General features: G+C 49.4%; 1 protein-coding gene across 1 annotated transcript in view; it reads left to right on the forward strand.

Annotated features, from left to right (window-relative positions):
• The first annotated feature begins 4229 nt into the window (after window positions 1-4229).
• The window catches only part of MLXIPL (MLX interacting protein like), a 48478-nt gene continuing 28751 nt past the window's right edge, over window positions 4230-23956 (forward strand). Inside the window, exons 1-6 of the mRNA XM_081843784.1 lie at window positions 4230-4672; window positions 14118-14224; window positions 14817-14899; window positions 16511-16600; window positions 22849-22893; window positions 23080-23275. Coding sequence (XP_081699910.1) covers window positions 4383-4672; window positions 14118-14224; window positions 14817-14899; window positions 16511-16600; window positions 22849-22893; window positions 23080-23275 — 811 coding nt within the window. The 5' untranslated portion in view covers window positions 4230-4382. The remainder of the gene's footprint in view (window positions 4673-14117; window positions 14225-14816; window positions 14900-16510; window positions 16601-22848; window positions 22894-23079; window positions 23276-23956) is intronic.

Consider the following 23956-nt stretch of genomic DNA (forward strand, 5'->3'; position numbering starts at 1 on the left):
GGCTCCCTTTGATTCTCCACTGCCCCCCCCCTGCTCTGCAGAGGCTCCTTTGTGCCTCCACTTGCCATCTGTCGCCATTCTCTGCCAGGGCCCACATTGCCCCCCCCCCCCGATCCATCCTCCCAGTGACACATCAGCAGAGGCTTAGGACAGGCAGAAAGGAATTAGCTCATAATTGGTTCAAGCGTTCGTAGCCACGAGGTGCAGCAATGACAGCTGGCCCACACCTGAACATGAGTCCAGAAGAAAAGTGTGCTGGATGAAGGCAGTGGCCCATCCAGTCCAGCATCCCAGATGCCTGTGGGAAACCACCAAACAGGACCTGAGCCCAAGAGCCCTCTCCCCTTCTCTGGCTTCCAGCCAGTATTCAGTATTCCAATATTCAGAAGCATTGCTGCCTCTGAGTGTGGGGGCAGAGCATGGCCCTCATATCTAGTAGCCATTGATAGTTGTCTCCTCCATGAATTCGTCTAATCCTCTTTTAAAGCCATCTAGGTTGGGGGCCATCGCTGCCTTCGGTGGCAGGGAGTTCCAGAGCTATCAACTGCTTTGAAACGACAACTGCTAGGAGGGAGGAGAGGTCTTATTATTGCCAGGCATTGATCGCAACATGGAGACTCCATACTGCATGCAGAAGGAACCTGGGTTCAATCCCTGATGAGCTCTTCGCAGAGGCAAAAATATTTGGCCCAGCTGGGGATCCTAAGAGCAGGGGTGGGAAGCCTATGCCCCCTCAGATGTTGGTGCAACTCTCAGCAGCCATCAAAGCCAGAGGAGCTCCCCAGGTTCTACTTTGTCAGGATTCTGTCCCACAACATGGTGCCCTCCAGATGTTGTTGGATTACTACAACACTCATTATCTCTGGCCATTGGCCACATGGGCTGCTGGGAGTTGGAGTCTCGGAGCATCTGGAGGGTCCTGTGTTAGCTTTCCCTGGGCGAAGCCATCATAAATGCATTAGGTGGTGTACATCTCACCATTTCCTCAAGCTCCAACACCCTTCTGCTGGCGTTTGAAAATGTGTGCTCACAATTCTTCGCTATTTTGTACTTTCCAGAGAAATGCTGCAGTTTGACGGGTCTTCCCTCAAATCAGCTTCCATCCAATTTGAAAACGTAAGACTTCCCTGTTAAGCTGAGGTGTGCCCACTTGAGGCAGCCATGGCACATGCTCAAATGATTTTCTTTTTCTTTTTGTGAACAGGAGTTCCAGGGTGTGGGTGTTTGCAGGTGTGGGGAAATCAAACAGGCAATGTGCATTGGACAAAGACCTTTTTGCACCCCTCCTCATGCAAATGTGACTTGAGACGGGGAACAAGGATGACCTCGCTGCATTTTAGGCTATTAATATGAACCCTGACGTAGTCTTTAGGGTGCCACAAGACCTTGTTGTTTTTACAGACTTAACAGCACCGGTTTTGCCCTTCTGAAAATTTATGTCATCTTGCTTCTGCTCCTTATCGCAGAATATTTGTCAGCACCGCCAGCCTGACGGGGCGGCATTCTTGCCCTGGATTGCAGATACACAGCCTGATTGGTGGTGACCCAATTTCTAAACCTGGTTGTCCCAGCAATTGGGTGAGCTTTATGACTCTTGCCAAGTACTGTAGTACAGGAACGGCCACACCTTACACGCATGTAATTTGAGCAAATTCAACCAAGGTTGAAATCACACAAGTGAACTCCAAGCAAGGCAGAGAGCCTGAAAGCTATTTCCATGCCGGATGCGCTTGGGGTTACCTGTCACAAAAATAGCTTTTAAGCTCTCTACCTTGCAAAAGGGCCAAGTTCCACTCAGTGCAGCAGCACTAGGATACTCTTGCGAGATATTGTGGGACCGTCCGAGTTCCCGTGAGATCGCATGTGAGTATCTTAGAGCCAGCGTGCTGAGTGGGCCTTGCCCAGCAAGCAAGGCAGAGAGCCAAAAAGTTATATATACGGTACTGTATGCCTGACCCACTTGGGGTCCCCCAATGCAAAAAGAGCTCTCGAGCTTTCTGGTTCTGGGAGGATGGGAGAATTATTTCTCTCTCTCTCTCCCCCCTCACCTGCTATCCATGAGGTGGCTCCAAGGGTTTGCAGGCAACCCCTGATTTGTGTGGGGGTCGCATTCCTGCCCCCCCCCCCACGTCAGCAGGGTACGCATAAGCCTATTCCACCTCATTCCGCCCCCATTCTGCCCTCTTCTGGGTCCAAAACGACTCTCACGTTGGCATTTGTGCATCAGTTGAACCCGTGCAAAATGGTCGCTGCCTGGATGTGATTGTTGTGTAAACGTGGAACCGTTGGGACCGAACCCCTGCATAAGATGCAATTGTCCTGTATGTGCTTGTAGATGTTTTCAGCATCTGTGTTGCCTCCTTCCTTCCTTCTGAAAAAGGATATGCCTGTTGACACTTCCGCTTGTTCCGTGCTTTCCAAACCTTTCCCCCCTTGTCCTGCTACTTTCCCAGGGAAAACCTGCTCTTTAGTGCTAAATTGGAGCAAACATCAATCTGGAGGAAACTGGAATTGCTGATTGGTCCAACTAAGCACTAAAGAGTGGTTTTCTCGGGGGGGGGGGGCAGCAGGAGAAGTGGATAAACCCTTAGTTGAAATGAACCACCTCTCCAGAAGCCCAGGGTAATTGACAAAGATGCCTTGCTGGCTTTCATCCACCATCACTTCCTCTTGTTTTTGTGGAGATTTGTCAATTTCACATATGCTTTCCAAGCAGCCTTCCCCATCTTTGGTGTCCCCGTGATGACCAGGGGCTGGTGAGAGTCGTGGTCCAGAACAGCTGGAGTCCACCTGGTTGGGGAAGGCTGCTGCAAATTGTTGACAATGTGCTCCAGTGTTTACACTGTAAAATAGTGGGTAAAGTGGATAGAGAGAAGTTTTCCTCCTCTCCCAACACTAGAACTAGATCCAATGACACTGGATGTCGGAAAGTTCAGCACAGATAAAATAAAGTACTTCTTCACACAGCACATTGTCAAACTGTGGAACTCCTTGCCACTGGAGTCATCCACATGGATGGCTTTAAAAAAGCATTAGACAAATTTATGGAGGAGAGGGCTATCAATGGCTACTGGCGGTGATGCCTATGTTCTGCCTCCACAGTCTGCGATGTTTCTGAATGCCAGAGACCACAGGAAGGGAGAGGCATCTCATTGGCCACTGTGAGAACAGAATGCTGGACTAGATGGGCCCCCTTTGGCCTGATCTAGCAAGCTCTCCCAGATCCTCCAAGTGTCCCTATTTTCCAGGGACGTCCCTGATTTAGAGAAGCTTTCCTGGTTTCTGATTTGATCCCAGAATGTCCCACTTTTCCCTATTTTCATTGGAGAAATGTTGGAGGGTATGGAGTTATCTGAACCCTGAGCTGTCTGAAGGCAATCCTGTTTAGGGAACTGCTTTTTAAAAAAATGTTTAATTATGTTTTGATATATGTTGGAATCTGCCCAGAGTGGCTGGGGCAACCCAGTAAGATGTGTGGTGTATAAATAGCAAAATTATCAAAATAGGGAATGGGACATCCCTATTTTCATCTGAGAAATGTTGGAGGGTATGCTCTCCTTATTATGGTCCTCCTATGAATCTCCTTGGGTGCCTTTTTTCCTCTGTGGGTGCTCAAATATACAGGCACCATCTGTGGTCCCCCCCCCCCGCCAAAGACTGCAAGAGCCCCCTTGCTTGCGCTTTCCGTTCTTGTTTCCTGTGGGTGGGGAGCAGCTTTTCATGTCCATTGATGCTGCGCTGCACCCGGGTTGCTCTCCTCCTGCTTATTTTTGTCCTTTAATCGGTGTTTGCTCGCTGGGAACTCTGGGAAGGGGAGTACATTAGCAGTGGGTAAACACTGGGTATAATTCCCTCTCCTGCACATACTCTCAGCCAAGGCAAACAAACCCTGTTTGAGTAGCTCATTGGCAGCAGCTGTCTCTGTGTGTGCGTGTAGAGGGGGGTCTCTGCCCCCCACATATACAGCAACTGAAGCGAGAAAGTGGCTGGGACAGTTTCCTCCACGTGCCATATCACCTGATCGTGGCAGAAGACCAGAGGGTCGCCTTTGCGTTTCAGAAGCTGGCAAACTTAGCTGGAGTCTTTTTGAAAGTTGCCTCTTCCCAGTTGTTCGTTTCTGAATGCACCAAGCCCGCGAGTGGTTAACTCCCCTCCAACATTTTTGTGCCCACCCACCAGGAGGTGGAGCCAACCGGGCTGCTCTATAAATACAGCCGCTACAGGAGGCGAGAGCAGGTGGCAGCAGGAGAGGGAGCGAGAGGTCGGGCTCTTTGCCAACTAAGGTGCGCCATCGTCAGCAGGTGCCCACGTGGGGCACCAGCTTGGACCGCAGAGGCCGCTTGCAAGGAGCCCTCTGGGCCAGCTGGCCTTTGCCCCTCCCCATGGCATCCCTCCAGCCGGGCTCTTCAGGACTCTACCTGGAACCGCAGATGGGACCCAGAGATGACTCGGATTCCGATTCCGACAGCCCAGCCCCCAGCGGCACTAGGCCCGGGGCAGGCTACCCCACCTGCTCCCAGGTCATCCACAGTGGACATTTCATGGTGTCGTCTCCGCACAGCGATGTGGCGCCTCGCCGGCGCCACCATCAGGCGGAGCAGGAAGCCCCTGCCCCTCCAAGCATCGACCCCACCCTCACTCGGCTCTTTGAGTGCATGAGCCTGGCCTACAGGTGAGTCTCAGGTGGCTACTGGCGGCCAAGTCTGTTTCTTGACATGTCTGGGGTGCAACTGGGGTGGCCATCTATTCGCTGGCTCGTCCTCAGGAATATCTGAGGCTGGAGGAAGTTCCTGGAAACCATAGGAAAGAGGTTTTTCAGTGTAAGTAAAGTTAAAGGGATCCCTGACCATTAGGTCCAGTTGTGACCGACTCTGGGGTTGCGGCGGAGCCATACAGCTTCTGGGTCATTTGGCCAGCATGACTAAGCCGCTTCTGGTGAACCAGAGCAGCACACAGAAACACTGTTTACCTTCCCGCCGGAGCGGTACCTATTTATCTTGCACTTTGATGTGCTTTTGAACTGCTAGGTTGGTAGGAACTGGGACCGAGCAACAGGAGCTCACCCCGTCGCGGGGATTTGAACCGCAGACCTTCTGATTGGCAAGCCCTAGGCTCTGTGGTTTAACCCACAGCACCACCCACATCCCTCTTCACAGGTGTAGTTCCATAGAATTGTAGATGAGACCCCAAGAGTCACCTAGTCCAACCCCCTGCAATGCAGGAATCCTTTTGCCAGACATGGGGCTCCAACCTGTAACCCTGAGATTAAGAGTCGCATGCTGTACCGACTGAGCCCCCGCTGCGTTTCTGATAGGTAGGCCACTGTCAGAACACAATGGTGGACAGGATTGGCCCCCTTTGGCCTGATCCTAGCAGGCTCTTTTTATGTTCTTTCGGGTTTCTCCTTCGCCTGGGAGAAGGAACTGCTCAGAAGCAATACTTTAGTTAAACGATGGAACTCCCTCCCACAAGAGGTAGTGAAGGCCACCAACTTGGATGGCTTTATGATCCTCTATGATCAGAGGCAGCGGTGCTTCTGAATGCCGGTTGGTGGAAATCGCAGGAGGGGAGAGGGCTCTTGGGCTCAGGTCCTGCTCTCAGCCTTCCCTTGGGGGCATCTGGTTGGCCACTGTGAGAGGAGAATGCTGGACTAGATGGGCCACTGACCTGATGCAGCAAGGCGCTTCTTATATTCTTATGGGGCTTTTCACGTCCTGGGAGGGCAGGCGCAGATTAATTGCAGCGTTGGGGCCCCTGTCTGCCAATAGCTCTCATTGGTAAATGTTCTCACTGTCATACATCTTGTACTGTTAGCCAAGCTTGCTTTTCTCTCTCACTCTCCCGAAATCCCAAACTAGGGGAAAGTTTAGGCTGTACAGACGACGGAGCTCTAAATGATTGTATAACATGGATGGACTTCTTTGTAGAGTTAAAAGCTATGGGGTGGGGTGGAGTTGTGAACAGTAGAATCACAGAACCATAGATTTGGAAGGGACCTCAAATCCATCTAATCCAACCCCCTGCAATGAAGGAACCGCAGCTGAATAATCCCTGATGGATGACCATCCAGCCTCTTCTTGAAAACCTCCAGCAAAGGAGAGAACACCTTCCAAGCGAGTCCATGTCTGAGAGCAAACTTGTATTGGAGCCCATCACCTCTCTTCAACCCCCACCCGTGGCCTGTCTCCAGCAGGGGGCAGTAAGATTCCTCTGTGTTTAGCCTGTGGAACTCTCTGCCACATGACTGCTGTTGGGGACAGAAAGCCTCTCTTCTTTGATGCCGCCTGCAAAGCCTGGCACAGAGTTAGGGGCTGAGCTCTCTGCCTCCCCGACCATATCAAGGCTAGCCGCCAATGTCAGCTGAAATGCGTGAGCCTTAGCTTTCGTCCCTTTGCTGCTTTTGTCAAAACGGCTAGGGTTTTGGAAACCCTTAGGGTTTTGTTGGGACTTTGGCCCTCCAGAGAGCACTAAGCTACAAAAGCTCAGGAAACGGGAGGAACAAAGGTTCCCCACACCTAGATTAGTGGGTACTTCATAAGCCATCTGTCTCCAACCCTTGTGACATGACCAGGGAACATTTGACCTTTTTAAACATTTTTGTTGCCTGTTAGCACCTGTCAGGGTTGACCAGGAAGGCCCTTGGCTCAGTGGCATAGCGTGGGTTGCCGGGACCCAGGCCTAGATATTGTGCTCCCTAAGGCAAATATTGTGTCCCGTAACTGGCTTCTCCATGCGTTGCTGCTGCTGCTGGGTGGAACTGAGGAGCAGGAGTGGGACATGCATGTGTGCGTCCTTGGTGGGGCACTGCCACCACCTGAGTCTTGCCATCTGTCCCTCCACGCTATGCCACTGCCTTGGTTGCTGCTGTGGTATTGCGCTGTTACTCCACAAGAACATCAGAAGAACAGCCTTCTGGATCAGGCCAGCAGCCCATCTAGTCCAGAGTCCTGTTCTCACAGAGGACAGTCAGATGCCAAGCAGGACCTGAGTACAAAAATTATTTTACCTGCCCTCAATATTCCAACATTTGGCTTCAATGGATGTCCATGAGTTCTATAGACCCTCCAAGTGTCCCTGCGGTTTCTGATTTGATCCTGGAATGTCCTGCTTTTCCTTAGGACATCCCTATTTTCACTGGAGAAATGTTGGTGGGTATGGAGTTTTGCGGCTCCCAAGCCAAGGAAATAAGTAACTATACAATCTTTAGAAGACATCTGAAGGTAGCCTTGTATGGGGAAGTTTTTTTAATGTATCTTGTTTTGTTATGTTTTTATATATGTTACTTGCCGCCCAGAATGGCTGGTGCAACCCAGTCAGATGGGCGAGATATAAATAATAAAGTTGTTGTTGTTGAATTATGGAATGTGACATCCCTATTTTCATCAGAGAAATGTTGGAGTCTTAGGAGAGAGGGAGAAGAACTACATCTACTTTCTCCAGGCCGTGCAAAAATACATACCCTCCAACATTTCTCTGATGAAAATAGGGACGTCACATTCCATAATGATAGTTTGACTATTTATATTCCACACATCTTACTGGGTTGCCCCAGCCACTCTGGGCAGCTTCCAACATCTATAAAAACATAATAAAACATTATACATTTTTTAAAAAAACTTCCCTATACAGGGCTGCCTTCAGACGGCTCAGGGATCAGATAACTGCATACCCTCCAACATTTCTCCAATGAGAATAGGGACATCCTAAGGGAAAGTGGGACATTCCGGGATCAAATCAGAAACTGGGACGTTCCTAGAAAATACAGTCATACCTCATGTTACGTTTGCTTCATGTTACATTTTTTCAGGTTGCATCCCGTGGCGACCTGGAAGTACCAGAAAAGGTTACTTCTGGGTTTCCCCACTTGCGCATGCGCAAAAGCTCCAAATCGCACCACGCACCTGCGCAGATACGGCACTTCAGGTTGTGCGCTTTTCATGTCGCAAACGGGCCTCCGGAACGGATCCCGTTTGCAACCAGAGGTACCACTGTATGGACACTTGGAAGGTCTGAAAATATGCAATTCAGAGTGCTCCCGGGCCCAGCTTGCTGAAGCAATGCCACTGGGGTGTTGTTGCTAGCACAGACCTGCCTGCTGTCGAACGAGGAGGGTGGGAGGACAATGCTAAGTCTTCCATTGACTTTTGGACATGCTGTGCTCAAGTCCTGTTTACTCTGACCAGCAGGGCAGTCCAAGCGCAGGCAGATCCGGTCAATAGGAACACGGGAAAGGGACCCCCGTGGTGTTCAGCCGTCCACTCCGCAAACGGTCTTGTTTGGTGTCTGCTTTGACAGAAAAGCTGAGCTGTGACATGCATACACACACGGGAAAAATGCATTTGCTGTTTGTTTTTCTAAGAACTGCCATAGAGGGGAGGGACAGAAGGGAGATGACCTCTCCCACTCCATACACTAAAACTCAGATTGGTGCCTGGAGGTTCACTCAGGGAATACTTTAACTGAATGGCCTTCATTTCCAACAGAGGTTGTGGTAATGGCTAGTAGCACTCAGCAATGCAGAGATGCAGAGATCCAGGGTGGGGTAGAGGTTAGAGTGTTGGACTAGGACTTGGAAGTTACAGATAGGTAGCCGTGTTGGTCTGCCATGGTCAAAACAAAATAAAAAAATTCCTTCCAGTAGCACCTTAAAGACCAACTGAGTTAGTTCTAGAAGTGTGCATGCACACGAAAGCTCATACCTAGAACTAACTCAGTTGGTCTTTAAGGTGCTACTGGAAGGAATTTTTTTATTTTGTTAGGACTTGGAAGAGCAGGGTTTGAATCCCCACATGGAGCTCATTGGGCCAGTCACTTCCTCTCAGCCAAACCTACTTCACAGGGTTGTTGTGAGGATAAAATGGGGGAGCCGTGGAGATCCTTGGCAGTATAAATGTGATAAATGGTAAACAGGCATTGCTGAATCCATCAGTTTTGCTTCCCCCCCAGTTTCTCATTTCTCCCCCAACTCCACCTCAAGATATTGCAAACGGCTGCGGAAATGTGGAGATCTGAATTTAAGTCCTCGTGAAAGTGCACTGTTGTTTTTGTGTGAATTTCTCCCGAGGCATGTATATGTGTACACAATTTCCCCCAAGTGAGAGAGAGGTGTATTTGCAAAGCAATCTTCTTTATTACGACGCATTTTTAATATGTTGTTTCCCCCTGATAGTTGCATGGTTTTTATGCACCCTTTGCTCTAATATGTTTGATATTTATACACATTGTGTGGTTGGAGAACTACACTGCAAGATTTGACCAAGCACAAATTTGGAAGGAAATTGGCTTGTTTTTGAAAGAGTGGATTCAGTCGTTTTTGCCTTTCAGTGTGAACTGAGTTGAGAGCCTTTCAGCCCAAGCCCAAGCCTGACAGTGTTTGGGGCCTCATGAGAGGACTTTCTGCAAGGAAACCAGGTGCTCTGCTGCTGAGCTAAGATCCTATTCCTCATGATTCCCAACTGAGGGCTTCTTAGGAACATAGGAAACTGCTTTCTACTGAATCAGACCCAGCTGTCCAGCGAGCTCAGTGTTACCCACACTGACTGGCAGCAGCTCTTTGGGGGTTTTGGGAAGGGGAAATTCCCTGCCCTTGCATAGATTCATAGGATTGCAGAGTGGAAGGGATCCCAAGGGTCATCTAGCTCAACCCCCCCACAATGCAGGAATCATAGCTAAGGATATTTGCCTTTCTTGGCTCATCCTTGGAACCTCTGCATGAGAAGCTGTGAGCCATGGGGTTTGGATATCTCAGCTCTCCTGCATGGCTCTGCTTGAATGTTCCATGATGTGTGGGCCAGATCTGACTGGGGAGCTCAGTCAGCAGAGCGTTTGACTCTCAGGGTTGTGGGTTCGAGCCCTACGTTGGGCAAAAGATTCCTACATTGCAGGGGGTTGGACTAGATGACCCTCAGGATCCCTCCCAACTCTACAGTTCTGTGATTCTACGTCACTGCGGCATCCTGGGCAAACACACCCATTTTCACGACTCTTCCCTGTACAGCTGATGCTGTTGTCCCTTTTTGCCCTCACTGTGTCTGTGTCTCTGGGGCAGCCCAGATCTGCTGTGTCCCTCCCCACTAAGAATGGGGCCACCTCTGTAGCCTCCCTACCCTCCCTTCTCCCTGTCGCTTGGCACCCAGATGCTGTCCCAGACATGTGGGGGAAAGGGTGTTTTCCGAGTGCTAAGTTTCTGCTCTGTGAACCAGAAGGATTTCTGCATCCCGCTTGGCAGGGAGTGTGAAATCCCACTGGGAATTCTTGGACTCTCTCCCCCCCCCCCCATCCAATGCGCTTCTCATAACTCTCTTTGGTGAATGCAAAGTAGTGAATGCACATCAGAGCCGATTTGGGCTGCATATGCACAAATACTTATCTTGAAAAGCTGCCTTGGTTGCAATCTCCTTTAAAAAATGTATTTATCATGTTTGCATCCCAAGGAGCAATACTCCAAGGTTCCCCTCCTCTCCACATTATCCTCACAACAACCCAGCGAGGTAGGTTAGGCTGAGAGACATTGTATTTGGCCCACACCCAATGAGCTTCGTGGCTGAGCAGGAATTCAAACCTGGGTCGTCTAAATCCTACTCTGACACTCTTAACTCAGTGGCTCTCAGACTTTTTTGGGCCGTTGTCTCCTTGGCCCCATAAACCCCTCCTCCTCAGTGCCCTCTACTCAACCCTATAAAAAGCCTGATTCAGAAGACTGGCTTGCACGGCCCGCTAAGGAAGATAAGAACACAATAAAATTCAAAACAGGAACAATTAATTGCACATTTCTTCAAAATCCAATTAAAACAATCTCATTTAATGAATTTAACAAAATGGATGAACTTGAGCCAGCGATTGACATTTACACCTCCAGGACCCCCTGCCACCCCCTTGCCCCCTAGCACCCCTTTAGCATTCCCACTTTGGGAACCACTGCTCTAACCAATGCACAACACTGCCTCTCTGTGACAGAGCTGAGACTTCCGGCCGTCTCCCTTTCCAGGGCCAATTCCAGAGCAGCAGGCTCTGTGATCTGGGCTGTGGCCCTGCAGCCAGGGTGCTTCAGTGTGCTGTCCCCTTTAAAGGGGAGAGTCTGCACTGTGGCAACCCTTGGCTTCCCAACAGCTGGGTAGCCTTGGCCCCTGGGGCGGTTGGCCCGGCGCCCGGGAGCTGCTACCTTCCCATTGGTTAACTTGCCTGATTGTCACGGGCTTAACATGTTTGCCCTGGAAAAGTCCAAATTCCCAGCGGATGACAGAGTACAGACAGGCTCCTTAAACTGGGACGGCAGGCTTGGCTGGTCAGGCCTCAGCCCTTTCCAGAGTGAGAGAGCATGTGCAGAGTGCCCGTCAGGGTAATGGATGCAGCTGCGCTGTGCAAATTGCTTCAGTTACCTCACTAAATCCTTAGGACAGCCATAGGAAGTGATCCAAGTTGGTGGCCGTTGCTGCTTCCTGTGGGTAATTTTGGTGGCCTTTTCCAGAACCCTTTCCAACTCTGCAATATCCTTTTTGAGGCAAGGCGACCAGAACCCTACGCAGTATTCCAAATGTAGCCATACTGTGGATTTGTATCTGAGCAAAAAACAGAAATAAAGTTACCTAAGCAGATTTAAAGTTACCTTTAAAACAGATTTAACAATATCGTATGATGGGAACTTCCCAACTGCCCAAGAAAATAAGAACGCCTTTTCTGACTTTGACCGGAACCAGTGGATTTAAGAAAGGAGATTCCGACTAAACATTAGGAAGAAATTCCTGTCAGTGAGAGCAGTTTGACAGTGGTACGGACTCCCTTGGAAGGTGGTGGGCTCTCTTTCCTTGGGGGTCTTAAAGCAGAGGTTGGATGACCACCAGTCAGGAATTCTCGAGCTGTGATTCCTGCATTGAATTGCAAGGAGTTTGATTCGATGATCCAACTCTATAATTCTCCTTCTTCTCCTTCTTCAGCATGTCATATTAATTGCATGCATTATTGTTCAATGTAAAGTGGTTCCATCTTTCAGTGTGAGGTTACCTGGGCATCCTATTATGTACTGCTGGAAAACAAAATGAACAATGTGTTAGACCAGCTTACAATGTAGCTGGAGATGTTCAGTTAGGCTTTAAGCCTCCAGACCTACCTTCTGTCCTGATCTTTCTCTATAGGACTTTTTTTTTAATCCTCGCCCCTTTCCTCCGAGATGCTCAGAGTATCATGCAAGGCTCCCTTATCCACCCCCATTTCCTCCTCGCAACAACTCTGTAAGGCAACTTTGGCTGAGAAAGTGGCCAAACCAGGGCCACCAAACAGTTTCATGGTTTTGCCCCCACACCGCCAGCTCTTGGCCTCTGTTTTCCCCACCCCACCAGTTGTTTACTTGCTTTCCTATCCGGGAGACAAGGAGGGGTTGCTCTGAGTGCGGGTCTGTGCACACAGATCTGTGCCTGGCCCCATTAGGCCCCTCTTCTCAGCAGCAGAGCAAACAGCATCTGGACTCTTCCTGGGAACTTGGATACGAGGAAAAGAAAAAAACAAGCTGAGCTGCCATCACCCTTCAGGGTTTCAATTTTCCCTGCTACCTCCACACTGCCAGGGCTGCCAACTGCTGCCGCTCGTCAGCCTCATCATCACTGCTCCCACCTTGCTAGGCAGAGAGCCACTGAGCCAGCAGGCAGGGGCATCTGTTGAGCCTCCCCCTCACCTTTCCTTTGGCCAGGGGGAGAGGCGGATGAGCAAGCAGGTTGCACTGCTGGAGTGGAAAAGCAAGCCGGGTTGGGGGGCGGCTAGGTGCGTTTTGCTGTGGTCTGGGGCCCCCCTTCTGGATTGGGAGCCCCAGACAGATGCCTGAGCAAGCCAAGTCCTGGCGCCAGCTCAGTTCCTCTTTATTAAATTAGGACGCTACCATTACGTTGTTACATGCCGTCACCCCCCAGTCTCTGAGCAGTGGGAGACTCCAGACACTTTCCAAGTTTGGTTTCCTTGGAATGGTCAGTGGAGATGGTGGTGTCTTTAGGATATATGGTTTTATTTACTCATCTATACAACCTGAGCATAGGATGGAGGGGCTCTCAGCATCGGAACCCAACAGATCTTGCTTCTGCATTCGTCACAGCTTTGGATTCAGCACAGAGCAAGCAGGTCTCTGTGTTTTCAGCTACCAGCCTGCTTCCAGCTCAGTTCACATGCATCTTACTGGCTATTGCTCTCCTACCCCTGTCTTCTAAAGGTTGTATAGTTGCTTATTTCCTTGGTTCGGAGGTTGCATAACTCCATACCCTCCATCATTTCTCCGATGAAAATACAGTGGTACCTCGGGTTACATACGCTTCAGGTTACAGACTCCTCTAACCCAGAAATAGTACCTTGGGTTAAGAACTTTGCTTCAGGATGAGAACAGAAATCGTGCTCCGGCGGTGCGGCAGCAGCGGGAGGCCCCATTAGCTAAAGTGGTGCTTCAGGTTAAGAACAGTTTCAGGTTAAGAACGGACCTCCGAAACGAATTAAGTTCTTAACCTGAGGTACCACTGTAGGGACGTCCTAAGGAAAAGCAGGACATTCCAGGATCAAATCAGAAACTGACAGCTTCTGTAGATCTGGGGCTGTCCTTGGAAAATAGGGACACGGATGGTCTGCACTTAGTGATAGCTCTTGCAACCGAGCTCATTCTTTTGGGCTGTTGATGGGGACACTGAAGTGGCCAGCCAAGGTCATTGAAACTTGTCTGACTCGTTCAACAGCCTCTTCTATTAGGTTCTATCGCTCACTGGACTCGAAGAATTAGAATGGACTCAGGGCATCATCCAAACTGACCCCTCAAACTTAGCTTAGTTCAATGGCCCAAGGGCAGGGTGTGGAGTGAGATGCTCCCGGTTGAAGCCCCTTGGATGAAGCCACAGCAGCTGCACTTCAAGCAAACTTTAATTAAACTCTAATCAACTTTAATCAAATGCTCCAGAAGCAGTAGGCATTGTCTAACCTCCCTTGCAAAGCGAATAAAGTCATGTGACAGGTCATCTAGAACCTTAAAAATTTGAGGCATTTCTATAATTTAACCCTAAATCCCCCAAATCTGACAGCATCCGTTTACGTTCACTTTTTGCATGTATCTCCACACCCCACCCCCATTCATATTCTGCTGCTTGACGTTTTAGTGAGAAACTGGTGTCACCCAAATGGAAGAATTTCAAGGGGCTGCGGCTGCTTTGTCGGGACAAGATACGCCTCAACAATGCCATTTGGAGAGCCTGGTACATCCAGTGTAAGTTCTGGGGCTGGGGAAGAAGGATGGGTGGGACTGGATTCGGCCACAGGAAGCTGAGGGCCAGTTTGGGGGTTCTGGGTCTGCACTGCAAGCCAAGCTAAAAGGAGCTTAACTTGCACCCAGAACTGAAAACTGGGCTTCTGTGATTTCCCTTTTTTTAACTTCAGGGGCCACCTTTTAAATAAACAAGGGCCCAAATGACAAGAAAAGAGATTTTGATTAAACATCAGGAGGTTGGAATGGACTCTCTCAGAATGTGGTGGACTCTCCTTTGTTGGAGGTTTTCAAACAGAGGTTGGATGGCCATCTGTCAGGGATTCTTTAGCTGTGGTTCCTGCATTCTAGGGGGTTGGACTAGATGTTCCCTGGGGTCTCTGCCACCTCTGCAATTCTATGGTTCTATGAAGGGATCTTCAGCTGGGACAGAACTGGCTGTATCTTTGCTGGGTGGGAAAGGGTTAGAGAGGCCCTGTACTGAGGAGGAGGAGGAGGAGGAGGAGGAGGAGGAGGAGGAGGAGGAGGAGGAGGAGGGGTTGGTGGTGGAGGAGCAGGATCGGGACCCTTGCTCTGAAGTCTTCCTCTGCCACAGATGTGGAACGGCGGAAGAGTCCCGTCTGTGGATTCGTCACCCCCCTGGATGGCTCAGAGGCAGATGAGCACCGGAAGCCAGAGGTGAGTATCCCAAACACATTTCCATCTCTGTGGTGAAAACTGTGTTTGTGAGGTGGGTGGGTGTGTATGGTTTGATTTCCTTTCCTTTACAAATATGGACACATCTAAATGGATAGTCCCCCAGCTAATGGGTTCCATGAAAATACAACCAATAAAATACAACACATTCATGCTCTTTCATTTTATCATATTGTATTCTGATTCATTGATTTTTTAAAATTATTTATTAAATTTGCATAGGACCTTTCATCCGAAGATCACAGGGCAGTTTGCAACATAAAAATGCAAAGCAAGAACACAAAATACATAATGGAAACAAACAAACCAATAACCCCCCCTACCGCAAGCACATCCAAAGGCCTGGTTTATAGAGGAACGTTTTCATCTGGTGCCTAAAGATATGTAATGAAGGTACAGTTGTACCTCGGAAGTTGAACGGAATCCGTTCCAGAAGTCCGTTCGACTTCCAAAACGTTCAGAAATCAAGGCGTGGCTTCTGATTGGCTGTAGGAAGCTCCTGCAGCCAATCGGAAGCCGCGTCAGATGTTCGGGTTCCAAAGAACATTCGCAAACTGGAATACTCACTTCCGGGTTTGCGGCATTCAGGAGCCAAAATGTTCGAATCGCAAGGTGTTTGTCAACAAGGTACGACTGTACTGTAATAGCAGAGTCAAGATCCCAGTGGATGCAATCAACTGTATTCTCGAAGTGCTTTGCAAACAAGCCACAGTGAGCTACTTTTGGTTCTGCCACCTCCTTAGGGCCAGACTATAAGATGCCTGCACTGCCTGGGGAATCTCTGCTGGACGGCACAAGGAGGATGCAATGGAGGCAGCAAAGTATGCCTTTTGTGCTGCCTTCACTGCCATTGTTCTATTCCTATGGTGCACACATGATGAAAAATCAAGGGAATTAAGGTTAACTTTTTTATTGGATCCACTTTGTGTTCAACACATCAGTTATTATTGTGGCATATGTAGAAGTACTGTGGTACCTCGGGTACCAGACGCTTCAGGTTAGATTCCCCTAACCCAGAAATAGTACCTTGGGTTAAGAACCTTGCTTCAGGATGAGAACAGAAATCGCGCGACGGCAGTGGGAGGCCCCATTAGCTAAAGTGGTACCTCAGGTTAAGAACAGTTTCAGGTTAAGAACGGACCTCCAGAACGAATTAAGTTCTTAACCCGAGGTACCACTGTATTTATTAAACCTGAAAAATATTCTGCTGTACTCATATTTCATTGCCTCTGCGTAATGCTTTTTGGTTTGCTTGTTTCTTTGTTTGGTATCTTTTCTCTTGCTTATTTTCTGTCTATAAATGTTACCTTTCCTCATAATTATAAAACTTCAAATATATATTCTGTATGGGAGTGGGGGTCCTAGGCAAAGTCTCCAGGGTTTGGATGAGGTCAGACGCGGAAAATTATTTCAGGCCATGTCTCCTGGACAATCTGTGCCAATTGAATGCTGTGAGGGCACTAGAGACCCTCTTGAGGCCCAGGCAAGCCCCCAACTTGGCCTCCCTCGGTATCAGCTGTGTCTTAAGCTCTTAACCATTTCTCTCCCCTCCTTCCCTTCTCCCTCTCCTCCATTTCTCCTTTTCCTTCTTAGGCTGTTGTGCTGGAAGGGAACTATTGGAAGCGACGCATTGAGGTGGTGATGAAGGAGTATCACAAGTGGCGGATCTACTACAAGAAAAGGGTCAGCTTTCTTTCCCCCACCCTCAACTTTGTTGGAAGATTCAGGATGTTGTGTATTGAGTCAAAGGATTTTATATCTGTATTATTATTGTCTGTATTTGCATTAGGGTAAAGTAACTGCCTTTTGGTTCCAGAGGGTACAGCTACTATTGGTTCATTTAAGCTGCTGTATTTGGATCCTCTGTCTTATTGGTTGCCTCCAAAAGGCAGGACTGTGATTGCCTGATATTGTTCCCTCCAAAATGTATCCTTTCTAGCTAGTTCCCTGTCCCTATAAATGTAGCTCTCCCCTCCTCAGGTTTCAGTCTTGTTGCGTTAATAAAGAAGTGTTACTAGAGAACTGTCTCCAGCATATTATGTCAAGAGAGCTGAAATCACAAACCCCACGTCACAACAACTGGCGACGAAGGTGGGATCCGGAATGCTGAGGAGCGGTTAAACGCAGCCCTGCCTCAGAGTCCGGATTGTAGCTAAGAACAAGACTCACTGGCCGGCTGAGAAGACGACCCTGCCCACAGGACAATGGAGAGTCCAAGGGTATTGGAGCCCTTCCAGCCATCAGAGCCCCACACGTGGGAAGACTACGTCGAATGCTACGAGTTCTTCACAGTGGCTCAAGGGATCACCGATGCCAGCAAAAGAAGGGCCACATTCCTGAGCTACTGTGGGCCTGAGACCTTCAAGCTGGCCAAGGCATTGCTTGCCCCAGCGAAGCTAAGTGAGACATCTCTCAAAGATATTCTTGCCTGCCTAACAAGCCATTTAGCGCCTACTGAGACCAAGATGGCCCGGCGGATGGAGTTTCATAAGAGGCAGCAGCGTGCTGGGGAGTCTGTATCTGCATTTCTAGCTGAACTGCGGAAGCTCGCTCAGCACTGCGACTTCCAAGATCTGGAAGAGACTCTCCTGGATCGGTTTGTCGGTGGTCTGAGCAGCAAGAAAGCCAGAAGACGCATCGTGGCTAAAGAAGAGGTTACCCTTGCTTCAGCCTTGAAGGAGGCCACCGCCACGGAGAATTATGAAAGAGAGGAGCTTGATGCCAGTCACAGGGCCCCTAAGCCACAGATAGAAGTTGCGCATGCCATGGATGAGCTAGAGGCTACTCCGAGCCAGAGCCCAGTTCGTGGGGTCGAGTCAGTGCGTCAGGCCTGCACAGTGCACAAAGAACACCGAGGTAGGTGCCCTGGTTGTGGCGGAAACCATGAGCGGAAGAGTTGTCGTTTCTGGGATGCTATGTGCCGGACGTGCGGAAAGACAGGTCACATCGCCAGGGTCTGTAGATCGGCGGCGTTGGGAGCGACAGGAGCACCTAGACTGGAGCATCGCAGATCGGCCACAGCAAACCATGTTCTAAAGGACTGCAACTACGTAACGGAGATCAGCGGGAGGGTCGTGCAGTTTCCAGCGCAAGGCAAGGCACACGTCAAGGTGAAGATTGAGGGTCAGCTGTGCGACATGGAGGTGGACTCCGGATCTGGATTCACTATCGTGTCGGACCAGACCGCGAGGACATTCTTCCCCAGGGGTAAGTTGCCCCCTCTGGAGCCCTTCCCGGCAACTTTGCAGTCATACTCAGCGGGCCGCATCCATGTCATGGGAATGTGTGCCGTGAGAGTACAGTTCCGGGACAAACAGGCGGTACTCAAACTGGTGATTGCGAAGGGCAGTCGCCCCAGTCTCTTGGGCACTGACTGGTTTCCCGCCCTGGGACTGAGTTTATCAGGGCTTAATTCAATCCAAACCTGCCCCGAGATGAGCGAGGCATTATACAAAGAATTTGCTGGTCTCTTTAATGGAAAACTGGGTTGTTATAAAGGGCCCCCAGTTGACTTCGAATTGGACCCTGGGGTGGCCCCAATCCGACTCAAACCAAGGCGAGTGCCATTTGCACTGCAACCCAAGATCGAAGCAGAGCTGGATAAATTGGTCAAGCAGGGAGTTCTCTCACCCGTGGACTCCACTAAGTGGGAGACTCCAATCGTCACGCCCCTTAAAGCAAATGGGGAAGTTAGGATCTGTGCTGATTACAAATGTACTATCAATAAGGCACTCAGGGGAAATTCATACCCCATTCCAGTCGTATCACATCTGTTGGCTAAACTGGCTGGGGGCAAGGTGTTCGCCAAACTTGACCTGGCACAAGCTTACCAACAGCTGCCAGTAACCCCACAATCAGCGGAAGCACAGACTATTGTCACACATAAAGGGGCGTTCAGAGTTAACAGATTACAATTTGGAGTTTGTGTGGCCCCAGGGATTTTTCAAGGGCTCATGGAACGCCTGTTAAGAGGTCTGCCGGGGGTCTTGCCATTTTTTGATGACGTTTTGATTGCTGGAAAAGACCCACAGGAACTGGTTGCGCGTGTCCGTGCAGTGTTGCTCAAGTTCAAGGAGGTGGGGTTGCAACTAAAAAAGGAAAAATGCAGTTTTGGGGTGCCAACTGTGGAATTCTTGGGGTTTAAAATTGATGCATCAGGCATCCACCCCACAGATGCTAAGGTTAAGGCCATCATCGAGGCACCACGACCACAGAACAAGACGGAGTTGCAGTCATTCCTGGGACTTATTAACTTTTATCATTCGTTCTTACCCCAGAAAGCTTCGGTAGCTGAACCATTACATAGACTGTTGCAGAAAAAGAATGTGTGGCGATGGGGGCAGGAGCAGCAGAAGGCTTTTGACTCCTTGCGAGGAATGCTGAGTAGCAAGAGCGTCCTTGCTCATTATGATGAATTGAAGCCGCTGGTCCTGGCATGTGATGCCTCTCAATACGGCCTGGGGGCGGTGCTGAGTCATAGGGAACCGGATGGGTCGGAAAAGCCCATCTCTTTCTATTCCCGTACATTGTCGCCCACGGAGCGCAACTATGCTCAAATTGACAAAGAGGCGCTTGCAATTGTGGCAGGAATCAAAAAGTTCCATGATTATGTGTACGGTCGTCATTTCTCCATTGAAACGGACCACAAACCACTGTTGGGGTTGTTCAACCCGAACAAACAAACGCCACAAATTCTCTCCCCCAGAATGTTGCGTTGGTCTATATTCCTGAACGGGTTCCAGTACACCTTGACCCATGTGCCGGGGAAACGGTTGTGCCACGCTGATGCGCTGAGTCGATTGCCCCTTCCTGGCGGGAGCAATGAGGATCCTGCTCCAGCGGAGCACATAATGATGCTGGAAACACTTCCGGGGCTTCCTGTAATGGCTACTGATATTGCTGAGAAAACGAGGAAAGATGCTGTTCTCTCCCGTGTGCTCACTTGGGTGGGGAGGGGGTGGCCAGGTGGTCCGCATGAAGACAAATTCAGGCCTTATGCGACAAGGCAGCACGAGTTATCCATGCATAAGGGTTGTCTCCTGTGGGGAGATAGGGTGATCATCCCAGCACCACTGAGAAACAGGGTTCTTGAGACGCTTCACATGGGACACCCGGGAATGGTCAGGATGAAGTCGCTAGCCCGATGTTATGTGTGGTGGCCTGGAATGGACCAGAACATAGAGCAATGGGTACGAACATGCAAGGCATGCCAAGAGGTGCGGCCAGAAGTGGCCAGAGCACCAGTTCACTGGTAGGAGCAGTCCAGATCTCCCTGGAGCCGGCTGCACTTAGATTTTGCTGGGCCATTCCAGGGGAAGGTCTTTTTGGTTATCGTCGATGCATATTCCAAATGGTTAGAAGTGGCGATGGTCCCTAGCATGGCATCAGCTGCCGTAATCAAGGTGTTGAGGCAGCTGTTTGCAACCCACGGGTTACCGGAGACCATTGTATCAGATAATGGGGCAGCTTTTGTATCCCAAGAATTCAAGGCATTCTTGGCTGATAACTTCATAAGAGGGGTCACATCCGCGCCCTTTCACCCATCCTCCAATGGGCAGGCGGAGCGCATGGTAAGAACAGCCAAAGAATCCATTGCACGCTTAATGGAGGGTAACTGGTCAGCTCGCATCGCGCAAATGTTATTTTTGCAGCATGCGACGCCATGTACTGTGACGGGCAAGTCACCAGCTGAGCTGCTCTTGGGTAGAAGATTGGTAACGGTGCTGGATTATGTCCACCCGGATAAAATGCCAAACCGTAATTCAAGAGCAAACCCCCAGGCTGAGACTGACACAACAAGGTATTTCGCCCCTGAAGATCTGGTCTGGGTGAGGAACTATTCACGAGGTTCGCGGTGGGTGGCTGGTGTGGTCACCCGGGCTAGTGGACCTGTGTCCTATTATGTGACCTTGGAAAATGGGCAAGTTTGGAAGAGACATATAGATCAGCTGAGGCGCCGGGCGCTCAGCAGGGAGGAGTCTGATAATTCATCCCTGGCTAACGACGCAGAGCTGCAAGACCAGAGTGAAAATGGCCCAGAGGTGCAATCGCCAGGGGCTTCAGCAAATGAACCAGGGTCTGCTAGTCCTCAGGATGACGAGGTACAGGTAGGGGACCCTGAGATGTCTGGGACTCCATCTGTTCCTGACGAAACCCCTATAGCAGCCCCCCTACCACAGGTGACACCCAATCCAGAACCGGCAACACCTGTTGTCAGGAGATCAAGTAGAAGTTGTAGGACCCCACAGTACCTGAGAGATTACGTCTGCTGTGCTCACTAGGGGGGGAGGGGTGTTGTGTATTGAGTCAAAGGATTTTATATCTGTATTATTATTGTCTGTATTTGCATTAGGGTAAAGTAACTGCCTTTTGGTTCCAGAGGGTACAGCTACTATTGGTTCATTTAAGCTGCTGTATTTGGATCCTCTGTCTTATTGGTTGCCTCCAAAAGGCAGGACTGTGATTGCCTGATATTGTTCCCTCCAAAATGTATCCTTTCTAGCTAGTTCCCTGTCCCTATAAATGTAGCTCTCCCCTCCTCAAGTTTCAGTCTTGTTGCGTTAATAAAGAAGTGTTACTAGAGAACTGTCTCCAGCATATTATGTCAAGAGAGCTGAAATCACAAACCCCACGTCACAACACAGGACACATAAAGAAAGTCCTTCTTCATGCAGCGTATAGTTAAACGATGGAACGAACTCCCTCCCACAAGAGCCAGTGATAGTATGATATGGCTGTTAGTGGCTATTGCCCTCAAAGTGTCCCTATTTTCCAGGGACAAACCCAGGCTAGATCTACAGTCCCCTTTAAAATGCTATTAGAAATGTCATTCTAAAACCTGAGTCCCATTTAGTTTCTCTTTCGTTTTGTTTCCACAAAGTCGACCAGGTTTTAGATAGCTAGTAGTATAGCTCTGCAGAGCCCTCTGCTATCAAGTTTTAATAACACATTATTAACATTCTAAAACGAAACGTACCATACTTTTCCATGTATAAGACAAGCTCTTTTTTATTTAAAAAAATGTTAAAAATTGGGAGTCATCTTATACACGGATAGTGGCTGGGGGGGACATGGGATTGGTTGTTGCCGCAAGCTGGAGATTGTCAGGGGCTATTGTTATTGATGGCTGCGGCAAGGGCTGGTGTTGATTGGCTGACACTGCGGCAATTGGGTGGGTGATTGGCGGCTTTTGCGACACATGTGAGTGGCAGTGGAGGTCAGGCGGGTGAGCGATTTTCAGCAATCCTCCCTTAAAAAGCTCAACAACCCAGGGCAATTCTCCCCCCATTTTCTTATTTTGGGGTCCCCCCCAAATAGGGGGGGTGTTATACACGGGGGCATATTATATACGAAAAAATACGGTAATATGACCATTACATTTTGAAGCATTTTCTTAACCCTTTCTTAACGCTATAAAGCACAAGTGTAGCTCCACCTCCGAATTACAAAAACTGTCCCAGTTTCTGATTTGATCCCGGTTTTCGTTTTTTCTCCCCTCCATTTCTTGGAGAACAATTAAAAGTCGAGTTCGCGAAAATAAAATAAAATAAAATATCTGCACCAAATGAAGGAAATGTTGGTGCTGCCATACGTAGCCCATCCTACCATTTTGAAGGAAAAGGTCACCAATCCACTTTAAATTCATTAACTGCAATGCTTCGGCCTTCAGCCATTTCCTCTGAGGCGCAGGGAATGTTGATTCATTTATTGCAGACTGGGATTCTAATGGATCTCACTTTCTGCCTATTGATATCAGGACGGCACCTTCCCTACACACTTTTCGGCCCCTGCTGAAACATTTTTGTTTATACAAACCTGCCTAGACACTCAGAACGTTAATGTGCGTTTTATTCTGGTTTTTAGATTAGCGTTGGCTTTGTTCATTTTTTAAAAACTTTTCAATCATTTTGTCGCCTGTGTTTCCCTTGCAGCTCCGCAGGTTCAGCCGGGAAGAGGAAACCGCCAGCCACAAACTAGTGAGTTAAGAAGCATAGCAGAATTGGAAGGGACCCCAAGGGTCATCTAGTCCAACCCCCTGCGACGTAGGGACCCTAACCAGTCAGGCTTGCTGGATGGGGAACGAGGGTCCTCCTGGTCCCCATTTGGGGTGGGGAATGGTCCTGGGTGGATCCTGCCCAGACCTGCTTGTCTCTCCTCTTCAGGATGAACCTTGGAAGTCTCCGGAAAACTGGTGCGACCACCTCTTCTCCAACGTGGTCCCGATGCTGCTGCGGGACGAGGAGAAGGAGGCCGATGGGAGGCAGCTCTTCGATCTGGACAGCTTCATCTCAGACATCTCCGACACCCTCTTCACCATGACCCAGGCCAGCTGCCCCCCTCAGTTGTCACCGGAAGAAGGTAATTGTGTGCTGGAACTCACAAGCGCAGAATGCTGCAGCACAATTGCTGGTGGGAGCAAGGCCTTGTCACCGCATCACACCTGTGCTCAGACACTTGCCCTGGTTGTTGATTTGCTACTGGGCCGGGTTCAAGGTGTTACTATTAGTATAAAGGTAAAGGACCCCTGACAGTTAAGTCCAATCGCGAACGACTCTGGGGTTGCGGCGCTCATCTTGCTTTACTGGCCGAGGGAGCCGGCGTTTGTCGCAGACAGTTTTTCTGGGTCATGTGGCCAGCATGACTAAGCCGCTTCTGGCGAAACCAGAGCAGCACACGGAAATGCCGTTTACCTTCCCGCCAGAGCGGTACCTATTTATCTACTTGCACTTTGACGTGCTTTCGAACTGCTAGGTTGGCAGGAGCTGGGACTGATTAATGGGAGCTCACCCTGTTGAGGGGATTCGAACCGCCGATCTTCCGATCGGCAAGCCCAAGGCTCAGTGGTTTACACCACAGTGCCACCTGCGTCCCTATTACTATATATAATTATATTATATTATTAGTAATATACTATAGTCTATTAGTATATACTATTAGTATATATTTGCTTTCGTAGATTTTCACGGGTACAGGAATGCAGGTTTTGGTGTCCTCGGGTGTCTTCCCGTGTAAAAGTTGGGGTGTCTAGGCGACGTTTCG

This window comes from Podarcis erhardii, assembly GCF_964252035.2.
Source record: "Podarcis erhardii genome assembly, chromosome: 16".
Classification (NCBI taxonomy): Eukaryota; Metazoa; Chordata; class Lepidosauria; order Squamata; family Lacertidae; genus Podarcis; species Podarcis erhardii.